The following is a 13472-nucleotide window of genomic DNA, read 5'->3' on the forward strand; positions in this document are numbered from 1 at the left end:
CGGGTCTCCGTCGCTCTCGTGGTTTTTAATGGGCTTTGACTCGGTCTGTCTGTAGAGGGCATTACTGGTTCGGAACGGAGCATCGAAAGAAGTCGGGGTGTCTCGTTACGGGAGACAACGGGAAGACCCCTGCGTACACCCTCCGCCCGATGTGGCTCGCCCCCTGCCCTTGGCGGGGGGGCATCTTTTGGCTGGAAAGTTTTCAAATTGAGATGTGTAAACAGGCTTTTAAACTCCACTGTAGTTTTCCTTTATGGTAATGGTCCGTTGTACATGCCAGTTCTAAGTTGAGTCCTCAGAAATGGTCTCGTGGCCATAACAGCAACCTGTTGTACGTTTTTTAGACTGTTTGAAATTTGGAGTACAGGCCTCGGAGCAGAGTCTAGAATGCATTCTTCCGGAGGGATCACTAAGAAAAATTTGTTGCACATTATACTTTTAATCTTTGCTGGGATGGGATGCAAGGGCCTTGTGGCATTTACACCAGATTACTGTAGTTCGGAGGAGAAAATGTGTATAAATATGCAATGATTGATATATAACATCACCTCACAGAAGCAAGTGGTATTACTGATGACATTTCTGAGTTTTCAGTTGATGTAGAAACCTGCTTCTTCCCTAAAGACTTTTAGAGTCACATGCGTTTGCAAAAAGAAGTTCAAGATTTTCATATATTTTGCATTCCTCCTCCTAAAGGCTGGAGGGGTTAAAAGCCTTGTGGGGATCTTGGCAACTACAGGATTTGGTGTCCCTGCTCACGCATGCTCCTTTCTCTCTTGCTGTGGCACCGTATTTTCTTGTTCAGCATCTCCCTGGTATGAAATCAAACTGACAACAGCAGACTGCTGGAAGTTTGCTTCCCTTGATGACCGTAGCTGGTTTTGAATGAGGAACGACAGAAGGCGGCTGTTTTAAACCACCACTGACCTGAGCCATCAGCAGGTTTTCTTAGATTTGCATCTGCTTGCTTGCCCCATTCTCTTTCAGTCGATATTCCTTTGTCACACTAGACTGAGGAGTAAACGGAGGGCGAGGGCAGGAGTCAGTGTAATAGGCAGTTACAAAGTTTCTTTAGGACAAATAGCTAGAAAATGTCTAGGACGGTTTCAATGTAACAGTTTCCATGTTACTGTTACCTTGCAGAAAGAGGTGTGATTTGCCTAGGCAATCCCCATCTTCTGTCAAACCCAGGTTAGGGTTCCAGAATGAAATACCACATGAATGTAAAGTGTATAAAAATAAATGCTTGCAAGTTCATAATAATTTCATCCTCATATATATGTATACAAAACCATGGAAAACAGAACATGATCCTGTCCAAATATGTTGATAACTATGCCTATAAAATATTCAGAACCACAGAGCAAGAGTATATTGGTGACTTGAAGCTGACATTATTTAAGAGTATATAGCATCATTAAAAGGTACATAGTTGGAGGAAGAACTCAGCCATGCTTGTCTTTCCTTGATTGATGTTAAGATAAGGTTTATACAGATAATTATCTCATCTAAATAATGGCTGGTTTTAGTGTCACACTTTATTTTTCCAGCAGATGAAGATTTATTAGGTGATTGAAATTCTATTAACAGGAAATGAATCCAATTTGGCTTTGCAAAATGCAGCATAGGCCAAGTCCAGACTTAGAAGCATCATTTGTTAAATCATTCTGTAGCATTGTAGTATAGGGGAGGGTAAGTTCTGAAATTTGAAAGTGTCCTGCTCTACATTTACATACTAACTTTGTTCCTCAAACAAATCTTTATAATTACTTGGGGGTAGGCTAAAGAGAGCTCCAGAATAATCATGCTGAAAGATTTTTTTTGTGTGCTTTTATTGTTTTAGCTTCTTTATAACAAAAGACAGATACGATACAGATTGTGAGCTGGACATGAACGCCATGGGGCTTCTGTGTGACACTTTCCTTTGTTTTTGTCAGTGATGAAACAGGCATGGAAGTGACCTCTGAGGTTGGAGCTCTGCATTCCTGAAATGTTGCTCAGCTTAGTGCAGGCCAGTGTTGGGAATCCACTCGTTCACACAATGGTAGCATGCATGCACTAAACACCCGTGTGGCTCTGGGACGCTGTTCAGACAAATTGAGCTGCTGAAGTAGATTTGCCTGATGAGTGATTGGATATTCGCTTTCATCAGCTCCTGATCAATAAGAACTATACTTAACCCTTTGCAATATTAGAACCTTTCAGTGTTTGTGCAAAACCACTGCTATTTGGTTTTATCCATGACCCTTTTACGTAATCCAATAAAATAAGATTAGTAAATTCTACTGATTTAAAAGAAAATTTCTATGGGGGCAGAGCCTTAGTTGCAGTCCTGTGAAGCTGAAGTTGCACCATGTTTTTGTTCAGGTTAAATGCAGCAGGTCTGACTGCTCTCCTTCTTAGTGATGCTGTCTGGCAACTGTGGGATTCAGAAGCATAGGGAAGTCAAGCTCTATCGTCTGTACTGTGGGAACATGATGCCATCTGACAGTATCTCACCCTCCGTCAAGGCTAGATGTCTCAGACTGCTTTTTGCTGATGGAAGAGCAGAGCATGACTGGGGTCTGGATGGAGACTAGCATCATTTTATAAATCAGGATTAGTCCTTTGAGTCTTTTTGTAACTGGTGTTACAGTTTGGCCTTACTACCATTCTGCATAGGTAAATAAATTGACAGCCAGGACTCTGTTTTCCTTAGGTTATTTATAAAAACATTCAGCCAGTCTTATGCTAACTCTGGAAACAGCAGACTCTTGCTTCAGTAGTAGTACAGGTCAATGCAAGTTTGCTCCTGAATTCCAAAGAGAGTGTTTCTTATAATTATTTAAAATTGGTAAGGAATTAAGACAGCGTGCTAACTTATTTCTTTTTGTGACATCTTGAAGCTCAGGTACTGATATTGTCTTATTCATTCCCCTTCAGCTGATGTTTTGGTAGGAGTTGTCCACTGGACTCAAATTTACCAGAGGGTGGAGGGCTCAAAAAAGGTGGTATAAAGGACTGAACCCGAGGCATTTTGTACACATATGTGTATATATGGGGATTAAGATACATGGAAGTCTAGGCTTCATTCATTCTGCTGTTCACAGAACAATTTGGGGGCATTTTCCTTGTTTTGAACGCACAAAATCTGGCTTGCTAGGCCGGCAACAAAAGCATTCATTTAAAAACTTGCCAGAATGCAAACCATTTATATTGGCATTTTTATCTTGCATGTGAGCAGGCTCGCATACTGCAACTTTTAATGCCAAAACCACATCCATTCTGGGCACTCATTTACTGTGGACATAAAGATTTCTAAGTATGACTGAAGCTATTTACTATCATCCAGATCTGCATTTTTCCAAAAGGTTCCAAGCCTCTTTTTTGTATTTATCATGTAAAATCCCAGATAATTAAATTTCCACCTGGCTAAGTAAAACAAATGCAGTAGCTGCCAAAGACTATGACCAATGGCAGTGTGTGCTGTGCCAGTCACCTGCAAATTTGCAGGGACAGCAAGCATACCACTCTGCCCCTGCAGCTGACTCTTACTGGTATCAAGCCTGACACATACAGATGAAGAACCCTTTCTGTCCCAAAATAAATAGTAAACCCAAAGCCCATTTGTTGCAGAATACTCTATTTTAGACAGCTTTATTTTTATGTGGTCAAAGAAAAAAATCTGATTCTTTCCTAGCATCTGAAATTTGATAATTCAGGCTATAATTTTCGAAGTGTAATACCTTTTCCTTGTATTTGCTCTGTTGAAACTTCTGGAAACATGCTGAGTTACCCTTACCAAAGTCCTCTGGAAAAAAGGTGTCTTTGACAGTACAGTAAGGCTGGTGGAGCAGTATCATGTCACCCATTTGATTTTTCTTGTGGTTGTTGCTTAGAAACATAGCAGTTAAGTAGCCTTAAGTTTAGAGTCCACTGCAATGTTTTGCTCTTCCTTAGAGGTTATGCTGGCTAAACTGTCTCTCTTAAAACAAAACTATGTAATATTAGTACTGAGAGATTCAGTGAATGCACTAGGCTCTTTTTTACTGAACATCCTAAAACATGCTTATCAGTTGCAATGTAGCCCTGCTACACTTTAGGTGTTTAAACTTGTGCCATTACATTGTGTATTTGTAGTTAGCTGTAGTTAGTAGAACTACGGGTAAGTTGTGCCTGAACAGAAACTGAACAGAAGCAGTTAGGCTTTATGTAAAAGGGACTTGTTTTTCCCAGTGTAAATTCCAAGTGTCATGTCTGCCAATAGTCTCTGTGCAGACTCCCTTTTGCTTCTGTTTTTTTTGCCTTTCAGACCTAAAATGCCTTGTAAAGGTCACATTAAGACACAAGTTTGGAGGAAGCACAGTTGTTATTAGTGTTATTATGAATAGGTGGCTTCAAGAATCCAATACGGCACCCCTCAACAACACTAAATTTACTTAAACTTTCCCAAAGAATTCACAAACCCATCAACATCTTTCATAAATTAATTTGCTGTTGCAGGAAGGACTCAGGGCAGTGTGCATGCTTTTAATATTACCAAGTTAAATCATCTTGGCTGCAGCTTTCTATTCACTGCAGAAAGCATTATATTGATATTCTGATTAGGTACAGATTAATTTTTTGATGGAATAATTTTAAGTAAGTAGAATATGTCAAGCACAGCAGCAAGATTACTGAGGTTCAAAGCACAGCACTTTGCATTTCGTTAATTTCACATAATTCTTACTGGCATCTATGCAGTTGAAACAGCATAATGCATTTATGTCAGCATTTGTGTTAGGGAATTTAAAAGAGGCATTTCAGCAAGAAAACATAGGGTGTTTTTTTTTAAATGGAACTACACTTTTTGAGCTACGAAATGTTTCTGGCCTGCTGCATAGTAAACCATTTTTCTGATTAATGTGTTGAAACTGTGAACATAAAAATCCTGGGAAAATTGTTTGATCGTGTGTATTTTAGAGCTGCAATTGAAGTATCACATTTATCTTAACATGAAATTTCATAAGCTATAACTTGCCACAAAACAATTAAACACTTTATTTTTGCCTTAACAGGATGATGGTGCTTTGTTTTCTGAGCAGAACACTGCAACTAGCCAGACATTCATCCAGTCCACTGGGGAGACAACTCTGTTCAGCCAGTGCAAATAAGCCAGTGTTAACTTTATTCACCAAGGTAAAAGTTGTTTACAGAATAAAGCTAGGCAAGACTGTGTGTTTATCAGCTTTGATATACATGAATCCCAGATGAAATATCTTGGCCATGCTTTTTGTCCCCTTCAAATTTGTGTACTGTTGGGCATTCTACTTTGAGAGTGTTTTTTACACCAGGTTTTAGAGCGTGGTCCTACTCTCATTGTAGCAAGCAAGTAGTTACAACCAACAAACGAAGATTTCAAGATAGTTGTGTCTCAGTGACACTATGGTCCATTTACTAGCTGAAAATTGTTCTCTAACTGCCAGTGTTTCATCCCGGAAATGGATAATAAAGATGAGGTGTTACATATAATCTGCCCAGGACAAGCATTAACAGCCAAAGTAGGCTCTTCAAAACACTTGAGTTTTATTTCAGCACTACCTGTGAGACTGAAAATACATGCAACTAGTGTTGGTAGCACATGAGGAAAAAGTAGATTGTGCTTTCCCCTCTTTTTGCTTTATTGGCTGTGTAATGCTAACAGGAATAAAATGCAGGGAAAGGTTTGTCTGTGGCATGAAGAGATAGGATTCTTAAGCATATTTAGAGAACAGATGTGATAAGCAGGAATGGTCATTTGTGAACTGTCACCTTCCATGAATCATTGTCAAGAGCCTATGTTATCTGCTGAGGTCTGTACTTTTAGATAGGATGGCACGTGGTGGGCTACACTGCATTTATATAGCTGATGTAGCCTTCAAGAGGAGAATAACTAGAAATGCAAAGCACTGAGAATGTTGACATCAGTATTGCTATATTTTTTGGAGACTGATGCAATTAAAATAACTTCCGCCTGCACAATGTTTGTTCATTCCATCCCTAGCCATAAAGGAGTGTTTAAACTGTGTAGCATACAAATAGGTTAAAAAAATAAAAGGTCACAATCTGTTTATTAATCAGAGCAATGCATGCTATAAGAAGAACTATACTTTAATATTACAGCTCTCTCTCCCCTTGCTTGATTCAGCATCAACTCATTCATAATCCAAATGTGATAAGGGAGGGAATAATGAGCTTACTTTGGGGTTAATAATTGGAACAAAGCTCTTTGTATGATTTTTGTATCTTAAAATTTCTAACTAGTAAGACACTGTATGAAATCAAATTTCCTAATAGCAGAGTTCAAGTAGTTCTGTAAAGTGGCCTCTTGTTGAATGTGTTTTTAACTTAAAATGTTTTTCATGTCTCTGGCAATTGCAAAGCAAAATGCAGACTACTTTAAAAGAGATCAAATCTGCACTCTTAGTGTATGCTAATTAACTCCTTTTCCCCTCCTTCCTATTTTTAAGAATAAGGAGAAAAGAGGAGAAGAAGGCAGGAGGGAGCTTTGACTTCTGCAGCCAATTCAGACTGATAGAAGCTAGCACTGCCAAATGGTTTTCCCCTCACAGGCTCCTTTTATGACAACACAAGCATTTGTATGCCATGGTTTAAACCCAGCCAGCAACTAAGCACCAAGCAGCCACTCACTCACTCCTCCCCCCCCCCCCCCCCCCCGGTGGGATGGGGAGGAGAGTCAAAACCAAGTAAAACTCGTGGGTTGAGATATGAACAGTTTAATAACTGAAACAAAATAAAAAATATAATAATAATTGCAAAGAAAGGGAAGATAACAAAAGCAAGTGAAATATAATCCAAGAAAGACAAGTGATGCACAATACAATTATTTGCCACCTGCTGACTGATACCCAGCCAGGAGCAGTGATCCACCCCTCCCAGCCAGCTCCCCCCAGTTTATATACTGGACATGATGTTGCATGGTATGGAATGTTCCTTTGGCCAGTTTGGGTCATCTGTCCTGGCTGTGTCCCCTCCCAACATCTTGTGCCCCTCCAGCCTTCTTCCTGGCTGGGCATGAGAAGCTGAAAAATCCTTGATTTAGTATGTAAACCACTTGACAACAACTGAAAGCATCAGTGTTACAAAATTATTCTCGTACTAAACCTAAACCACAACATTACACCAGCTACTAGGAGGGAAATTATCCCAGCCAAAACCAGGACATTGTGCAACAGCTGCTTCAGATTAAACCCCCCCTTTTTTTTTGCAAGATTACTATTAACTCAGATCAATTCTCCTGTCTAGCTCTACTGTGCAACTGTTTGAGTGCTTATGCCAGCACAAAAGAAACAGTGGCAGGAAGACGGGTCTGCTTCCTTCAGCATCAGTGCCAGCTTAAAATGACCACAAAACTTCAGTCTAAGTATGCAGTATAAATGACAATTATCTGTAGAAATAAAACTCTCCCTTCCACCATGTGTATTTTCTAACAGATATAGCTATCAACGCAGCATATGTCACTTTGGAAAGGCATTTTTACTGTCTCAGCAGTAGGAGTCCCTTTTGCCACGGTAATATACATCTGAAAGAGAAGGTTGTCCGAGACAGCTTTATCCAGGCAGACCTATTACAAATTAATATAAAGCAAGTGATGGCAGAGACCTACTGTTGCACTGTTCTACTGAAAAATATGTAGTAATATAAATTGACCATTTAAACAGATTTCACTGTCAGTTGAAATAGTTCACTATCTGATTTTAAACCTGTTCCGATCTTATTAGTACTGCGTAGTGCTTAAGCTTGCCATCAGAGCAGGCGTAAAAACATATTCTTTGCTAAGAGTCACCTTAGTTTGTCAAATGCTTTTATGTGACTGTTATGTTAGAAAGCTTTCCACAGGCCTAGTAGAGTATTTAATCCAAATTAATTCACACACAGGAAATAAGATGTAGCTGTTTCAGATTAACTCAAAATTTAAACAAGCCCTAGGAAGACTTTAAGTGGGAGGGAGAGAAGAAGGTCTTTTCTGGCTGTGAGAGGAATTTCATGGCAGAGGAACAGAGCCATCACCTTCACCACTGTATACTTTGCTATGTGAATTACAGGCCAAATTCTGCCATTGCAAATACTGAAGCAATGTGCCATCATGTGAGTCACTTCTTCAGGTACACACTGCTTTAATGATCATGATGCATGATCAGCAGAAGTCAGCTGTATAACTGTAGTTTGACCCCATCGCAGGTCAAAACACTGCAGCTGTTTGCCAGTTCTCCCTGCTGGAGGTTACTGTCCTCCCAGCTCTGCAGGTTGGAGGATCATGCTTAATTCCTTTCAAAGTCAGCCAGGTTATCTTAAGTCACCTTCTTTTGCTATTTGAACTGACTCAAGTGGCTCAATCTGAAACATTAGAAATTACTTATGTGACTTCCTCATTCCCCTTCTATCAAGGGAAATTCTTCTGTCAAGAGTGGAACCCACATTTGTTTTCAGCTGGTGATGGCAATGCTTTGAATATTCTTTCCTGCTGACCAAAAGAAGGGGTCTGTTTGTGACCTTCCAAACCATGCCCTTGAATCAGTCTTTACAAGTACCATTTTAAACTGTTAATTTGCACCATAAGAAAAATAATAGCAAATAAGAATTAATTAAATTCTGTGGCTGAATAGTTTATTTTCTTTTAATCCATGCTGCAGAAAAAGATTTAGAAAGCAGTAAGACAGGGTGGTACGGGGGAGGGAACCCACATTTACAGTAACGATCACTCCTGTCTATGTATGTTACTTTACAGTACAAATGATCTGTGTATTTTACTGTATGCTTTGAGTTGGTCTGAATATTTTCCTTTAGAAACCATGCCCTCTATGTGATGAAGCAAGAGAAGAGCTTGAGCCATATAAGAGAAGGGTAATGTATTGCAATACTGTATGCATTTTCTATATAGCAAGAAGAGTTAATCAGGATTCTTTCTTTGTAAATGAAATTGCTTGGATTTATTTGCATCCGTTATTCTTTCATGGGTGACTCTTCAAGACAATTTCAGCACTGATATCCATAAAACTCATTATCCAAAAGCATTTTGCAACAATGCTACTCAAATACGTATTGGTAAAATAAACCAATATACACCTTGTCACAATAGTTTTTAAACTCACTGCTTTTGAAATACTATTGCCTTGTCTGATAGTGGAGTTTGCAACTTTTATAAAGCAGGTAGTGATATCGTTTGGGAAGGATGTTAGTAAGTGGGACTTCAAATATTTGAGCTATATGTCTTTGCAGTTTTTGCCATTCTTCAACCAGGTTTCGAACTCTTCCTTGAAGGAAGAAACCGTTAACAGAAGCATTAAGAGATCTTGCACTCCACTGCCTAACACACAGCTGTTATATTGCCAGCTGCATATTTGTTGTGGTTGGTGCTCACAGGAGAGTGGTTCTGCACAGAGTGTAAAGAATATAATTCTGGACTAGGGAGAGAGTCCTTTGTGGACACGCAGCCAAGGATTTGGGCTACATACATTTTGTACCCCACAAAATGGGCAATTGCCTACAATATGGAAGAATAAATCTAAAAGCACTAAGAAAACAGCCTCGCATTTCTGAAAAAAAGGTTGATCAAAAGACAAGTAGGCATTTTTTTCAGTGTCCAGCAGGTACTAACACATTTCTTTTCTGTCACAGTTTATTTTGCAGGAGGTGGATATTACCCTTCCAGATAATTCAGTGTGGTATGATAAATACAAATATGACATACCTGTTTTTCATTTAAATGGAAAGTTCCTAATGAAGCATCGAGTAGACATTCAAAAGTTTGAGGACCAACTTGTGAAGTTGGAGCTACAAAATGGTGGGAACCAGTGAAAAAAATGCAGTTGCTCTGGTGTGGATCTGAAAGGACTGTGCAACATAAATTCTGTGAAAAAGCGGTATTCATTATCTGGCCTTATGTTTCTTAGAAAGTATGGTACCAGTGTCCTAAAAAACTTGAGTGACTTGTATTCTGTTTTGCATTAATCGTCTAGCCCAGCTGCACCAGTAGCAATGTTTTCTGTACCATTCCTTTGCTGCTGTCCTAGGCTGGCTTTTTATTGACAGAATAAATGATGCTCCATAACAGCAAATAAAATGAGATGTGTTTGTATTGGGTTTGTGTGGCAAGGTTTTATTGTGGGCGTGGATACAGAGGTGGCTTCTCTGAGAAGCTGCTAGAAGTTTCCCCTATGGCCAATAGTGCCAATGCCAGCTGGCTCCAAGACAGACCCACTGCTGGCCGAGGCCGAGTCCATCAGTGACAGTTATAGCACATCTGTGATAACATATTTAAGAAAGGGACCTCCCCCGCCCCCCCTGGCAATTATGGCCAGAGAGAGGAGTGAGGATATGTTAGAGAAACAGCCCTGCGGACACCAAGGTCAGTGAAGAAGGAGGGGGAGGAGATGCTCCAGGCGCCAGAACAGAGATTCCCCTGCAGCCCATGGGGAAGACCATGGTGAGGCAGGCTGTCCCTCTGCAGCCCCTGGAGGTCCACGGTGGAGCAGATATCCACCTGCAGTCCATGGAGGAGCCCACACTGGAGCAGGTTTGCTGGCAGGACTTGGGATCCCACGGGGGACCCACGCTGGAGCAGTGTGCTCCTGAAGGACTGCAGCCAGTAGAAGGGACCCATGCTGGAGCAGTTCACGAAGAACTGGAGCCTGTGGGAAAGACTCACATTGGAGAAGTTTGTGGACAACTGTCTCCTGTGGGAGGGACCCCATGCTGGGGCAGGGAAAGAGTGAGGAGTCCTCCCCCTGAGGAGGAAGGAATGGCAGAGACAAGGTATGATGAGCTGACTGCAATGCCCATTCCCTGTCCCCCTGTGCTGCTGGGGAGGAGGAGGGAGAGAAAATCAGGAGTGAAGTTGAGCCTGGGAAGAAGGGAAGGGGGGGTTGTGATTTTTTAAGATTTGGTTTTGTTTGTCATTATCCCACTCAGATTTGATTGGTAATAAATTAATTTTTTCCCCAAGTCGACTCTGTTTTGCCCATGATGGTAATTGGTGAGTGATTTCTCCCTGCCCTTATCTCAACCCACAAGCCTTTCGTTATATTTTCTTTCCTCTGTCCAGCTGAGGAGGGGACCGATAGAGCAGCTTTGGTGGGCACCTGGCATGCAGCCAGGGTCAACCTACCACAGTGTTTCAAGATTGTTGGTATGTGTAAGCTGTAGGTCTGTAAGAGACTTCCTTGAAGAAGTCTGGGAGTCTATCCTAAGCGCTCATTTGAAATGGAGAAGAAGGTACTTACTGTAAATGCAAGGGACACTTGGTTAAAGACAGCACGCTCTCACTGAAGCAGTCATATCTACAGAACAATCATCACAATTTGATACAGCTGTTACTAACACATGAACACTGAGTAGTTTATTTTTTTTCTAGTGAGATGAGGATATGTTGCACTTATGCCTATTTTATCTACTACAGCAAGATTTGAGCTCCTCAGTACTTAAGTTACTCCCAGTCACAAGAAAAAATAAAAATAGAGTGAACTATAACTGAGCCAAAAGAATAAAATCTGTAGTGAAAACAGCATTTATTAACTCCAAATATGTCTCTCTGAATGCTACTAATTTCAGAGAATAGGATGAAAGTAAGAAACCCTAGGAGTGTCTTCAGAAATTTCCTGGTGTAAGATATGGGACTTCTCCCTTAGACTCCAGTTATGTTCTTAAAAAAATCCGTGCTAATGTATAGTCTTCTGCCCTGCCTGGGGATGCTTGTGGCATAATTCTCCATCATTACAAATCCAGTGAACAGAAAAAACACTTTTTTCTGATATGATGGGAACAGTGCTTGGTCCTATGGACTAGAGTTCTGTCATAATTGAGTCCAGTCGTTACGCTTTCTGACAGAAAAGAATCACATTTTGGTTCTGGCTGCAACACAATTGCAAATCCATTCATCATATGGCAAGAATACCATTTATCAAGGGTTACTGCAGTTCTACTAGTGCATCATTGGCAATGTAGGGATGTGCGGTAGACAGATAGAATGCCTAAGTTAAATATATTTTCAGGAGGAGGAGAAAGATTAAGAAAAAGTCAACTCTTTTAAGTTGAATAATCTGTAGTAAGCACTGGAGAAAGTTGTCAGTATTTTTGATCTACTTAATAGATCCTTTAACATAGAAACTAATCCCTGCCTGCTGCATTTCTGTTCTCTCTACCACGGTGGCATTCAGTCTTCCCTCATCACCAGGAATTTAAACAGGGACACTTGACAGATGTGTCTTCACAGGGGGTGGAATCCAGCCACAATACCCAGTTAGAACAGCAAACTGAAATTCACTAGGATTTGTTAGGGACTTTAGGTTTTGGAGTATGGTTCAATAAGAAGCCAGCTGATCTGGTATGGTGAAATTGTGCAGCTCCTATATGGCCCCATCCTACAGCGTGTTTAGCGTTTGACAGATCATTTGCCACCCAGCTCTGATGTATTCTGCACGATGAAAAATTTCTGGGCAGTGGGAGGTGAGAAATTAAAACTTTCTTCCAGTTCAGCAACTTGACTCCACTCAGAAAGGGTTCTGAAAGTATCCAAGAGTTCCCAGGACAGAGAGGTGTGCCCTTTTTATAGAAGAGAGCTTTAGGTAAGTTCAGCCTCATCATCTAACTATACCCTGAGATTTGTAGGACTTTGGAAACTTACATTTGATAGCATTTCACATTCCTCAAGAGGCCTGCAGAAAGAGAGTGGCATCAAATAGGATGGATTTACTAGATTTGCAAGAACTAAAGAGAAGCTTAGAAGTTTAAGCATCTCCTTAAATCTGTTTAAGGCCTTTTATCAGCAATTCTGTAACTGTTTGATCCAAAACCAAAATTACAGCCAACTGTTGCTTCTAAAGGAAAACACTCATCCTGACTTTAAGTAACCAGTTTATTCTTTTTGTAGCCTTACTTCACCTTTAGAGCCTGCTGCTTCACCCTGATGTGGTCATTTACACTGTAGAGGAAGAATAAGTTGAGGAGATTATTAAAAAAAACCAAGCTGAAAATTCTCAGAAGTGACTGAACTTGAGAAACTCAGCAAAGTGTTAAGTGTAATGCTTTCCCCAGCCCCAGAGGAAAAAAAAACCAGGCAAAACTTGAAATAGCAAGATGCTTCTTGAATTGTATGTTGCAGCATAGCTTTGCCCTACCTACAGCGCTTTTTGTCACCATTGACAGAAGAACAGGACCCTAGAGACACAAACTTCTATACTTTCTGCAGTTCATAATGCTACAGTCAAACTTCTGTACCACAAGTTACTGTTAAATAATAGGTCTGAATTACCTCTGTATCAGCAAGCAAGTGCCATTTGCTTTCCTTCTGTAAGCTGAGATGGCTTCAGAGGACCCAGGTTTTTCTTTACTGAGGTTTTGTAATAGGAAAACTGGCATACAGCACTTAACCATAGTTCAAGCACTTTTCTAAAATACAAAATTATTATCTCAAAGATATGGAGGAAAGAGGTCATGTGGACTTGCCCCATTTCCCA

General features: G+C 40.4%; 1 protein-coding gene across 2 annotated transcripts; it reads left to right on the forward strand.

Moving 5' to 3' along the window:
• The first annotated feature begins 109 nt into the window (after nucleotides 1-109).
• Nucleotides 110-9936, forward strand: LOC104830880 (chromosome unknown open reading frame, human C5orf63). 2 transcript variants are annotated; one of them, XM_010566070.1, is made up of 4 exons: nucleotides 110-942; nucleotides 5037-5157; nucleotides 8806-8862; nucleotides 9637-9936. In XM_010566070.1, exons 2-4 carry the CDS (start codon nucleotides 5038-5040, stop codon nucleotides 9814-9816), a joined length of 357 nt encoding a protein of 118 aa, XP_010564372.1. In that variant the 5' UTR covers nucleotides 110-942; nucleotide 5037; the 3' UTR covers nucleotides 9817-9936. The 2 variants fall into 2 exon arrangements, with proteins under 2 accessions (XP_010564372.1, XP_010564374.1); XM_010566072.1 differs by lacking the exon at nucleotides 110-942 and having other exon boundaries at nucleotides 4906-5157.
• Nucleotides 9937-13472: the final 3536 nt, after the last annotated feature.

This window comes from Haliaeetus leucocephalus, unplaced genomic scaffold (genome assembly GCF_000737465.1).
Source record: "Haliaeetus leucocephalus isolate CR32 unplaced genomic scaffold, Haliaeetus_leucocephalus-4.0 Scaffold203, whole genome shotgun sequence".
Taxonomy (NCBI): domain Eukaryota; kingdom Metazoa; phylum Chordata; class Aves; order Accipitriformes; family Accipitridae; genus Haliaeetus; species Haliaeetus leucocephalus.

Bases quoted from the DNA above. Each gene is read 5' to 3' on its own strand.
- LOC104830880 (XM_010566070.1), top strand. From the start codon at position 5,038: ATGATGGTGCTTTGTTTTCTGAGCAGAACACTGCAACTAGCCAGACAT. The intron at 5,158-8,805 runs GTAAAAGTTGTT...ATTTTCCTTTAG, and splicing joins TGTTAACTTTATTCACCAAG to AAACCATGCCCTCTATGTGA. The intron at 8,863-9,636 runs GTAATGTATTGC...TTTCTGTCACAG, and splicing joins TTGAGCCATATAAGAGAAGG to TTTATTTTGCAGGAGGTGGA.